The following is a 12,570-nucleotide window of genomic DNA, read 5'->3' on the forward strand; positions in this document are numbered from 1 at the left end:
GTGCTGCACAACAGGAGCCCCCGTGCGCTGCACCTAGAGAAAAGCTCCCCAATGACAAAGGCCCCCACGCCAAAGACAGTACATGCAGTTATTTTCTAAAAATCCCCGTTACTGTATTTTCCCTTTCTAAAGGTATTAGTGCCTGAACCATAATACCTTTTCCTTATTCTTTTTTCCACTATAACTGTACCCTGTCTCCTCTAATCTAAGTTCTGGTTCTTTTATCTGATGATCTGTTGGTGTTTTTTTTTAATTGAAGTACGGTTGATTTATTGTGTTAGCTTCAGGTGTACAGCAAAGTGAATTGGTTATGCATATGTATAGATACATACTTTAAAGAATTCTTTTCCATTATAGTTTATTATAAGATACTGAATATAGTTCCCTGTGTTATACAGTGAATCCTTGTTGTCTGTCTCTTTTACACATGGAAGTGTGCTTCTGTTAATCCCGTACTCCTGATTTATCCTCCCCACCCCCTTGCCACTTCCCCTTTGGTAACCATAAATTTGTTTTCTGTGTCTGTGGGTCTCTTTCTGTTTTGTAAATAAGTTCATTTTTACTTTTTTTTTTGATTCCACATATGAATGATATAATATTTGTTTTTCTGTCTGACTTACTTTACATAGTATCATCTCTAGGTTTCATCCATGTTGCTGCATATGGCATTGTTTCATTCTTTTTTATGGCTGAGTAATATTCCATTGCTTTCCCAGTGGTAAAGAATCCACCTGCCAATGCAGGAGCTGCAGGAGACACATGGGTTCAATCCCTGGGTTGGGAAGATCCCCTGGAGTAGGAAATGGCAACCCACGTCAGTGTTCTTGCTAGGATAATCCCATGGACAGAGGAGCCTGGTGGACGACAGTCTATGGGATCGCAAAGAGTTGGCCATCACTGAGCACACACGTATGCGTGCAATATTCCATTGTGTGCGTGTCTGTGTGTATATATATATTTACACACCACATCTTCATCCATTCATCTATTGCTTCCATGTCTTGGCTGCTGTGAACACTGCTGCCGTGAGCGGTTGGGGTGCATGTATCTTTTCACTTAGCGCTTTTGTCTTTTCTAGATATATGGTGTATATATAGATACATATATTTCTAGATACATGATCCTGGATCATATGGTAACTCTCTTTTTAGTTTTTTTGAGGAATCTGTTTTCCATGGTTGCTGCACCAGTTTACATTCTCACCAACAATGTCGGAAGGCTTCCTTTTCTCCATACCCTCCCAGGATTTATTATTTTAGACTTTTTGATGATGTCTATTTTGATTGTTGTGAAGTGGTACCTTATTGTAGTTTTGATTTGCATTTCTCTAACAACTGACTATGTGGAGCATATTTTCATGTGCCTGTTGGCCATCTGTATCTTTAGAAAAACGTCTATTTAGGTCTTCTGTCCATTTTTTGATTGGGTTGTTTGTTTTTTCGATATTTAGCTATATAAACTGTTCATGTATTTTGGAGATTAATCTCTTGTCAGTGGCTTCATTTGCAAGTATTTTCTCCCATCCTGTGGGTTGTCTTTTCGTTTTGTTTATGGTTTCCTTTGCTGTGCAAAAGCTTTTAAGTTTAATTAGTAGTATTTTTATTACTCTAGGAGGTGGATCCAAAAAGATCTTGCTGCGATTTATGTTAGAGTGTTCTGCCTATGCTTTCCTTTGAGAGTTTCATACTATCTGGTCTTACATGATGTGATATTTAAATGGAATTTTTTATACTTTCTGATATTGCATTATTAGTATAAGGAAGTGCAACAGATTTCTACATATTCTATATATCTTATATCCTGTTACCTTTCTGAATTCATTCATCAGTTCTAACAGTTTTTGTGTGGAGTCTGTATAGTTTTCTCAGTGTATAGAGAGAGTATCATGTACTCTGCATACAGTGATAATTTTACTTCTTCCCTACTAATTTGATACGTTTTCTTTCTTTTTCTTGTCTGATTGCTGTGGCTAGAACTTCCCATACTATTAGAAGTTCTTGTCTTGTTCCATAATTTATTGGAAAGGCTTTCAGCTTTTTACTGTTAAGTATTGGGTTGGCTGTGGGTTTGTCATAAGTGGCTTTTATTATGTTAAGATATATTTTCTTTATATCCACTTTGGTAAGAGTTTCTTTTATCATGAATGGATATTGAATTTTATCAAATGCTTTTTCTGCATCTATTGAGATGATCATGTGGTTTTTGTCTTTGGTTGATGTGATTATCTGCTTTTTACTGTGTGAAATAAATTTGAAAATGTGTTTGTTGACTACTTTGTAAGCTAACTTATGAAGCAAGAAATAAAGAGAGTTTTGTTGTGGCTCCAGTATCAGCCTTTTGCTAATTGGCAGAACTTGAGCCATGGGGAAAACAGTCTCAAAACCAGCCATATCTTAGTTAACACTCCCATCATCCCTCCCCATTTCTCCTTTCATGGATGGTCTTAGTTTCTCAAGGAGATTTTGAGAGATATAACTGTGTAAACTGATTGTTACAAAGATAAACCCTGCCATGTTCTAATCTCAGATTTTGCTGAGAATTGGGTTGGGATGTGTCATTCAGCCCCCCTGGCTTTGCTACTGAGAGATATCTTTCCCCTGGTAGGATTTTTTTTAGGGACAGTGGTAGTTTTTGTTTAAATATAGTTGTGTCTGAACTAAAAATGTGTTGCGGGCTGAATTTTTGTGAATCAGTCTTTAATATTTAGCAGACGTTAGTGTAACATGTGTCTTATGAAGGAGAGCTCCTACCTGGACTGTGGTGACACTACCTGGATAAGTATCAACAGGCCATGTATACCCTGCAGGCTCCTGGTCAAAACAGTTCTGTTTTGCTTATGATGGAGGATATTTTTTGTCATTTTGAATTATGATATTAATCAGTGGGTCTGGCTTGCCCTATGTGTAGAAGGTAGGCCCAGAGTAGAGGTAGGGAAGAAGGAAGAGGGAGAAAGGGGCAGAAATGAAGGGATGGAGAAAAGGAGTATGAATAGAAACCTTCCATCATTCTGAATAAAGCTTCCTTGAAGAAACAGGTGTTGGCATCAGGGGCGTGATTTATGCAGGTGGGTTAGTTTTTATGATTTCTGTTGAGTACCAGAAAAAATTGTCCCAAGGAAATTCTACCCAGGTCTCCCTGACCCTATATCATCCCTAAAAATCTTTTAGTATTACTTCATAGTTTCTGAAGTAAAATAATTTGTTTCATATCTCCTTTTTCTGTTTCTTTAAAAATAAATAATAATAATGATAATAAACTGCTTCTTTAAAAATAAAAATCTGCCTTTCTTACTTAGAAATATTTCTATGCTTCTAATTCTGGGAATCCATTCTAAAGCAGTAATTCCTAGATAAAGAAAGAGCTTCACACTCAACGGTGAGATAGTATTTATTTAATAAAAAAGTGGAAGCAGTCTAATGAGGGGAACGTGATGTTGTGCATCCAATAGTAATACATTTTTGGCTGGATGCATACATTTTGGTACTGCCTTCTACTTCCACTCCAGCCACACTGAATAGAGTCTTTGGACTTCTGTGGACACCATGCCACCAAAGCGAGCACGACACCGTACTTTTTAAAAACAGATTTATTGTCATATAATTGACACATGAGAAACTGTACATTCTTGTAATGGTTTATTTATTTATTTATTGGCTGTGGTGCACAACTTGTGGGGTCTTAGTTCCCTGATCAGGGATCCCTGACCACTGCCCCTCTGCAGTGGAAGCATGGAGTCCTAACCACTGGACCACCAGGGAATTCCCTAAACTGCATGTTAAAGTGTATAATTTGATTATTTTTAACATATGTATATATCCATAAAATCATCACTACAAAAATGGGTCATGAACATATCTGTTACCCCCAGAGTTTACTCCTTGCTTTCTTTTCCATTTCCTCCCTTATTCCAGGCAACCACTGATCTGCTTTAGGTTATTATAGATTTTCTAGAGTTTTTAAATAGAATCATACATTATATTCTCTTCTTTATTGAGGTATAATTTACAATTTTATTGAGATATAATTTACATACCGTAAAGCTCATTCCTTGGAGAAGGAAATGGCAACCCACTCCAGTGTTCTTGCCTGGAGAATCCCAGGAACAGGAGCATTGTGGGCTGCCGTCTGTGGGGTTGCACAGAGTCGTACACGACTGAAGCGACTTAGTAGCAGCAGCAGCAGCTCGTTCCTTTTAGGTGTACAATTCAGTGATTTTAGTAAATGTAGAGAGTTGTATGGCTTCCTCTGTGGCTAAGTGGTTCAGTAGTAAAGAATCTGCCTGCTAATGCAAGAGACACAGGTTCGATTCCTGGGTTGGAAAGATTGCCTGGAGAAGGAGATGGCAACTCAGTCCAGTATTCTTGTCTGGGAAATCCCACGGACAGAGGAACCTGGAGGCCACAGTCATGAGGTCGCAAAGAGTCGGACGTAACTTAACAACTAAACAAGAACATAGAGTTGTATATCATAACCACAGCCAGTTAACATTCCATAGCCCCCAGAACTTCCTGGTGCTTCTTTGCCCCAGACGAGCCACACTTCCCTTTTGCCATCCCCAAGCCCTCACCCAGCCCTGGCTCTCCACTATTTGTGTAAATCTGCCTTTCCTGGACTTTCCATGTGAACGGGGCCATGCAACGTGCAGTCTTCTGTGTCTCACTGTTTCCCTTGGCGTAGTGTCTCGATGTTCATTCTTGTCGTATGTATCGGTAGTTGGTTTCTTCCTATTACTGTTTAGTGTCCCACTCTATGGACATGTCATACTTTGTTTATCCATTTGTTGATGGACATTTGGGTTTTTCCAGATTTTGGCTATAGATAGAGCTGCTAGGAACATTTGTGTGGTCTTTGTATGAACATACATTTCAATTTTTCTTGGGTAAATACCAGGGAGTGGAATAGCTGGGTCATATCATAGGTTCTGTATTTAATTAAGAAATTACCAAATTATTTCCCAAATAGTTGTACCGTTTTACATTCCCATAGTAATGTATGAAAGTTCTCATTCCTCTGCATTCTCACCATCACTTGGTATGAGTCTTTTTCATTTTAGATATGGTAATAGATATGTAATAGTATCTCATTATGGTTTTGTTTGCATTTCCCTAATTACTAATGGTGTTGAACATCTTTTCATGTTCATCTTTTCTTATTTGCTATCCATATGTTTTTGGTAAAGTGTTCATGTTTTCCCCCATTTAAAAAATTGGATTGTTTTCATAAGTATATGTATATACATAGGTATATATATGTATGTATATGTGTATATACCTATGTGTGTGTATATATACACACCTATATATTTTGCATATAAGTAATTTATCAGATATGTGTTTTACAAATATTTTCTCAGTCTCTGGCTCGCTTTTCGTTCTGTAAGCAGTGTTTTTAAAAAAATTTTTAAATTGAGGTATCCGTGGACTGAGGAGCCTAGCGATTTTTTCAATGGATCATGCTTTTGATCTTCTATCTAAGAAAGGTTTCTCCTAAGTTTTCTTTCAAAAGTTTTATAGTTTTAGATTTTAAATTTAGGTCTGGAAAAGGATAAGAAATGGTTTTCTTCCCTCCTTTTGATCAGTCTGGCTGGATTTTCTTGAAGACAATCCTTGGTTTCATTTCTTTTTCTCTATTGCTTTCTCTTGTCTCTCTTACTGATTTTTGTTCTAATTTTTATTATTTCATTTCATTTTGTTCTAATTTTTTATTATTTCATGGCTGTTTAATTTGGGTTTCATTTGCTCTTTTTTTCTAGTTTTTTAAGGTGTAATCTGAAGTTGTTTATTTGAGACTTGCTTCTTTTTAATATGGGCATTTTCGTGCTATAAGTTTCCATCTAAGTACAGTTTTAGCCACATCCTACAGATTTTGGTATTTGTATTTACAGTTTCATTCAGTTCAGAATACTTTCAATTTTCCATTTTGCTTATTCCTTTGAACGCTGTATAACTTAAATCCTTTTAAATTTATTAAGACTCTGTTTCAATGCTGAGAATACAATCTATCTTGGTAAATGTTCCAAGTGCACTTGAAATGAATATGTATACTGCTGTTATTGTTGGGCAAGTGTTATATAAATGTCAGATCAAATTGGTTAGTGTGGTTCAGATTTCCTGTATCCTTATTTTCTATTAATTTCTATCAATTATTTAGAGAGAGAATGAAATATCACACTCTATTTTGTAGATATATTTGTCTCTCCTAGTGTTAGATTAGCTTCTTGTACTTTGAAGTTCTGTTATAGATAAATAAATGTTTGGGATTATTGTGTCATCTTGATGAACTGACCCCTATCATGGTAACATTTATCCTCTTTATCTCTGTTAGTAGTCTTTCCTCTTTTTTTTTTGGATAGTTCTTCTGTGTATTCTTGCCACCTCTTCTTAGTATCTTCTGCTTCTGTTCTGTTCTGTGAAGTCGCTCAGTCGTGTCCGACTCTTTGCAACCCCATGGACTGTAGCCTACCAGGCTTCTCCGTCCATGGGATTCTCCAGGCAAGAATACTGGAGTGGGTTACCATTTCCTTCTCGAGGGGATCTTCCCGACTTAGGGATTGAACCCGGGTCTCCCGCATTGGAGGCAGACGCTTTAACCTCTGAGCCACCAGGGAAGCCCCTTTAGGTCCATACCATTTCTGTCCTTTATTGTGCCCATCTTTGCATGAAATGTTCCTTTGGTATCATTAATTTTCTTGAAGAGATCTCTAGTCTTTCCCATTCTGTGGTTTTCCTCTATTTCTTTGCACTGATCTCTGAGGAAGGCTTTCTTATCTCTTCTTGCTATTCTTTGGAATTCTGCATTCAAATGGGTATATCTTTCCTTTTCTCCTTTGCCTTTCACTTCTCTTCTATTCACAGCTGTTTGTAAGGCCTCCCCAGACAACCATTTTGCCTTTTTGCATTTCTTTTCTTTGGGGGTGGTCTTGATCCCTGCTTCCTGTACAATGTCACCTCCATCCATAGTTCTTCAGGCACTCTGTGTATCATATCTAATCCTGTGAATCTATTTGTCACTTCCACTGTATAATCGTAAGGGATTTCATTTAGGTCATATCTGAATGGTCTATTGGTTTCCCCTACTTTCTTCAATTTAAGTCTGAATTTGGCAATAAGGAGTTCATGATCTGAGCCACAGTCAGCTCCCGGTCTTGTTTTTGCTGACTGTGTAGAACTTCTCCATCTTTGGGTGCAAAGGATATAATCAGTCTGATTTTGGTGTTGATCATCTGGTGATGTCCATGTGTAGAGTTTTCTCTTGTGTTGTTGGAAGAGGATGTTTGCTATGACCAGTGCGTTCTCTTGGCAAAACTCTCTATTAGCCTTTGCCCTGCTTCATTCTGTATTCCAAGGCCAAATTTGCCTGTTACTCCAGGTATTTCTCGACTTCCTACTTTTGCATTCCAGTTCCCTATAATGAAAAGGACATCTTTTTTGGGTGTTAGTTCTAGAAGGTCTTGTAGGTCTTCATAGAACCGTTCAAATTCAGCTTCTTCAGCATTACTGGTCGGGGCACAGACTTGGATTACTGTGGTGTTGAATGGTTTGCCTTGGAAATGCACGGAGAGCATTCTGTTGTTTTTGAGATTGCATCCAGGTACTGCGTTTTGGACTCTTTTGTTGACTATGATGGCTACTCCATTTCTTCTAAGGAATTCTTGCCTACAATAGTAGATACAGTGATCATCTGAGTAAAATTCACCCATTCCAGTCCATTTGAGTTCACTGATTCCTAAAACGTCAATGTTCACTCTTGACATCTCCTGTTTGACCACTTCCAATTTGCCTTGATTCATGGACCTAATATTCCAGGTTCCTATGCAGTATTGCTCTTTACAGCATTGGACCTTGATTCTATCACCAGTCACATCCACAACTGGGTGTTGTTTTTGCTTTGGCTCCATCCCTTCATTCTTCCTGGAGTTATTTCTCCACTGATCTCCAGTAGCATATTGGGCACCTACTTGACCTGGGGAGTTCCTCTTTCATTATCCTATCTTTTTGCCTTTTCATACTGTTCATGGGGTTCTCAAGGCAAGAATACTGAAGTGGTTTGCCATTCCCTTCTCCAGTGGACCACATTCTGTCAGATCTCTCCACCATGACCCGTCCGTCTTGGGTGGCCCTACATGGCATGGCTCATAGTTTCATTGAGTTAGACAGACTGTGGTCCATGTGATCAGATTGGTTAGTTTCCTGTGATTGTGGTTTTCAGTCTGTCTGCCTATTGATGGTCCACTGATGACAGAATGTGGTCCACTGGAGAAGTACAGCACTTTCACAGCATCATCTTTCAGGATTTGAAATAGCTCAACTGGAATTCCATCACCTCCACTAGCTTTGTTCGTAGTGATGCTCTCTAAGGCCCACTTGACTTCACATTCCAGGATGTCTGGCTCTAGGTGAGTGATCACACCATCGTGATTATCTTGGTCATGAAGATCTTTTTTGTACAGCTTTTCTGTGTATTCTTGCCACCTCTTCTTAATATCTTCTGCTTCTGTTAGGTCCATACCATTTCTGTCCTTTATCGAGCCCATCTTTGCATGAAATGTTCCCTTGGTATCTCTAATTTTCTTGAAGACATCTCTAGTCTAACATTTATAGCAGCTTTATTTATAAGAGCTGAGAACTGAAAACAACGTAAATCTCCATCAGTAATGAATGGGTAACAAATTTTGGTATTATCTCTGTAATGGTAGACTCTGTGTGTGTGTGTGTGTGTGTGTGTGCGCGCGTGTGTGCATGTGCGTGCGTGTGTGCATGTGCACGCGTGCATGTGCTCAGTCGAATCTGACTCTTTGCGACCCTATGGACTGTAGTCTGCCAGGATCCTCCGTCCATGACATTTTCCAGGTGAGAATACTGGAATGGTTGCCATTTCCTATTCTAAGGGATCTTCCTGACCTAGGGATTGAACCCTTGTCTCTTGCATCTCCTGCGTTAGCAGGGGAATTCTTTACCACTGTGCCACCTGGGAAGTATGTTACTTGGTAATAAAAAGAGTGAATATAACATGATATGAATCTTAAAAATGTTATGTTGAAGGGAAGCAGCCAGAAACAAAAATAGTTTGTATGTGATTCCTTTTATATGAAATTCCAAAAAAGCCTAAACTAGTTAATGGTGACAGAAACAAATCTGTGGTTGTCCGAGCCTAGAGATGGAGGCAGGACTTCACTGCAAAGGGCATGAACCAGCTTTTTTAAAAAAATTTGATTGACATACAATATTATGTTAGTTTCAGGGAGACCTGGGTTTAATCCCTGGTTTTGGAAGATTCCCTGGAGGAAGGCATGGCAACCCACTCTAGTATTCTTATCTGGAGAATCCCCCTGGACAGAGGAGTCTGGGGGGCTGTGGTCCATGGGGTGGCAGCGACTGAGTGATTAAGCACACCCTCAGTCTCCTATAGTGTGGCCCTTGACTGTCTTTCCAGCTTACCTTCTGTTTCAACACCCTGCCTCTCACTTTGCTTATGACCCTTGTTTCCCAACACTAGCCATGTTAATCTCATTTCTTTTGGCTATTCACATCTCACCCTTCAGCCTCTTGTCTAGTTTACCCTTTGGAACTCATCTCAGGACTCTCTGCCTCCAGAAAGTCTTCATTTATTTATTAAACTATCCTTCTTCACATGCTTCCTCTCCAAGAAAGAGAAGTACTCTAATGGTGATTCTTTGGTTCAGTCATAGCTGTTAAAGGTATAGTGACCATTTTGGCTTGTGTTTCTAGTCCTTTCTCCCCCACTAGATTGTGTACTTGTTGAGCACAGTGATTATATTTTATTTATGTTTTGGATCCACAGGCCTGCTTTATAAATATGTGCTTAATATGTATTTGTTGAAAGATTGAATATAAATGTTAAGTGAGAAGGAGATAAAAGTACACATGGAGCGATTATTACTGCTTTGTTTTAAGCAAAACTTTTTGCATAGAGAGAAAAATACTAGGAACATTTATATCAACATTTTTTAATACCGATTTGCGTGGTAAGATTAATTTCTTGAGTATCTTTGGCGGTTTTGAATTTTTCAAAAAATCATTTAACTTGCAGTTATTTCATGAGACATTATCTTAAAAACTGACTGTATAACTTTTGCCTATTCAAATAAAATTTTGCATTTCTCTAGGTCCACAGCACAGACACAATTTTTAATCCCTTAACCACAGACCTGAGTGTGAAGATTCCTGGTCGGTCAGATGTATCAGTTCAGCGTGAAGCATCAGAGGATCCCGGTGCTACTCCTAGCATTCAGCAAGTAAAAAGCCCTGAGAAAGTCCAGATTGCTCACCCTCTGCCAGTGGCTCCCTCCTACAGTTATGCCACCCCTACCCCCCAGGCCTCTTTCCAGAGCACCTCCACACCACTCCCAGGTGAGCCCTTTGCTTCTCTCCTTGGAGATAGGATGGGGAGACAGAGATTTTGATCAAAGTGTTCCCTTTTAGTGGGAAGAAAGGACAGAGACATGACTTTTATTAATACTGTAGATTAAAGAAATAATCCTATTAGTTAGTATCCCTATAATTATAGTACATGGTCTCACAATTGTTTTTTTCAGTAAGCTCCAACCTATGGGAATTTATGAGGCTCTTTCTAGAGTAGAATTCCACTGCCTAGACTCAGTTAAATAATGATCAGGGAACCAAGCAGTGACCACTGGGAAGAAAGTCAGATCTGTACAACTATTTGCCTTCTGAATGGCAGATCATAGGTCAGAACATTTGTGTCTCTGATTTTGATAGCACCTTTATTTTCTTTTTAAAAGTGCTTATTTAGGCCGTACCACATGGCTTCTGGGATCTTAGTTTCCCGACCAGGGATCATACCTGGGCCTCAGCAGTGAAAGTGCTAAGTCCTAACCAGTGGACTGCCAGAAATTTCTGCATCTTTATTTTTAAAGCAGGTCATAGAAAGGAGATTTATATGGAGCGTTCCTTTAGCGGCAGGTCTGCTTCATAAATTCCATTCCGAGATATTAGGAGGAAATGGTTAATCAAGGAAACTAAGTTGATCTTTATCTCCTGGAAAAGTCAACAGGGTTTAGCAAAGCCAGTGAAAATGAATTTTTGTGCCAGTTTTTAATTTCTTAAGGTTTCCTTTGGTGGTAATATAACATGAAATCTAGGGTTTCAGTCTTGCGGCATTAAAATAATTTTTGTGTTCAGGCAGGATGGTTGTGATTTTTGGTATAATTGTGAAAGATTTGGGCTGTGCTGTATTTTTGTCCATTATACTTTCTCTGAGTATAGTGGTTTTTTCCTTTTCTTTTTTCCTCTTTTGAAAAATTGCTTCAGCAGTTCTTATTCCACATCCTGGGGTGTCTAAATGCTGAAGTTTCCATAATGGATAGTTTCATTTCTCCCTGAGTGCAGTATTTCCAAGCAGACAGATAAATCTCAAATTTCATATTTGTGTAGGAAACCCTTTTCACCTCCCAGTCTTGGAATATGGATGAACCAGCCAATTGTTTGCTTTAAGCTCTCTTAGTTCTTGGGTCTCATCCAAATGAACAATTATTGTTAGAGAAATAAGATTTATATAATCAGTGGTTCTCAAAAGCCTGTAAACGTTTTTGAATGTTCCAACTGTGGAGGAGGGGTGCTACTGACATCGAGTTAGTTGGTAGTGACTAGTAGGTGTACCACTAGGGCTTCCCCTGTGGCTCAGACGGGAAAGCGTCTGCCTACACTGCGGGAGACCCGGGTTCAGTACTACTAAACATCTTACAGGGTGCAGGATACCCCCTCACCTCAGCACACACACAAATAATCGGTCCAAAATGTCATAGTTGAGAAACTTTGATGTGTATGAAATAGCTGGTGAAAGCGAAAGATAGTATCTAATTATTAGCTGATGTGGATGTTCCAAATGCAGAAGTAGTTCAGGAAGTAGATTAGTTTGAACTGAAATGGTCTGAAAAGATTTTTTTGGAGAGAAGACTGGCTTTTAAGCCAGAAACAAAGTACTGTACTTATAATAAGGTAAGACTACACCCCAGTTGAAGAAAATAGTTTTAAGCAAAGTCCCCTAGCATAGATCATGGTTTCCATGGAGCCCAAGAGGGAAAATGAATATAGCTAGAGGCAGAATCAGGGGTGGGAAGGATGAGATGATGTAATCCAGTGATGTTGGATCTCTTATGCCAGGTTAGGAGTTTGGACTGAAGCATGAAGTGTGAGTGGGGGTCTTAAGTAGGAGAGTAAAATGGTGGGTGAGTATTTTAGAAAAATGTTGGCAATAGGTGTTTTAGGAAGACAGAATGGATTAGAATAGGGAGAGCTAGCAGAGGAAAGACTAATTAAGATTCTTGGAATTATCTAAGTCTGTGGTTATATCGGTTGAAATGGAAAGAAAATTAAGGCTGGCCCTGTGGTCAACATTTCTTTGAGGAACTTTATGTATTTTATCAACAGAAAGATGATGAAACAGAGCTAAATTCTATTTATTGAATTCTGTGAAAAGTACTGTATAAGGAGGGCTTAGGGAAAGACTATAGTTAAAATACAGTGGAGAAAAACTCAGAGAGAAAGGAAGAAAGTGGAATAATATGGTATAATAACCAAGAGTTCTTTA

General features: G+C 38.7%; 1 protein-coding gene across 2 annotated transcripts in view; it reads left to right on the forward strand.

Annotated features, from left to right (window-relative positions):
• The window catches only part of KIAA0319L (KIAA0319 like), a 97,109-nt gene that overhangs the window by 46,738 nt on the left and 37,801 nt on the right, over window positions 1-12,570 (forward strand). For both annotated transcript variants that reach the window (XM_005204932.5, XM_002686480.6), the window contains exon 4: window positions 10,127-10,370. In XM_005204932.5, coding sequence (XP_005204989.1) covers window positions 10,127-10,370 — 244 coding nt within the window. The remainder of the gene's footprint in view (window positions 1-10,126; window positions 10,371-12,570) is intronic.

The sequence above is a fragment of the Bos taurus genome, chromosome 3 (assembly GCF_002263795.3).
Source record: "Bos taurus isolate L1 Dominette 01449 registration number 42190680 breed Hereford chromosome 3, ARS-UCD2.0, whole genome shotgun sequence".
In the NCBI taxonomy this organism is placed as follows: Eukaryota; Metazoa; Chordata; class Mammalia; order Artiodactyla; family Bovidae; genus Bos; species Bos taurus.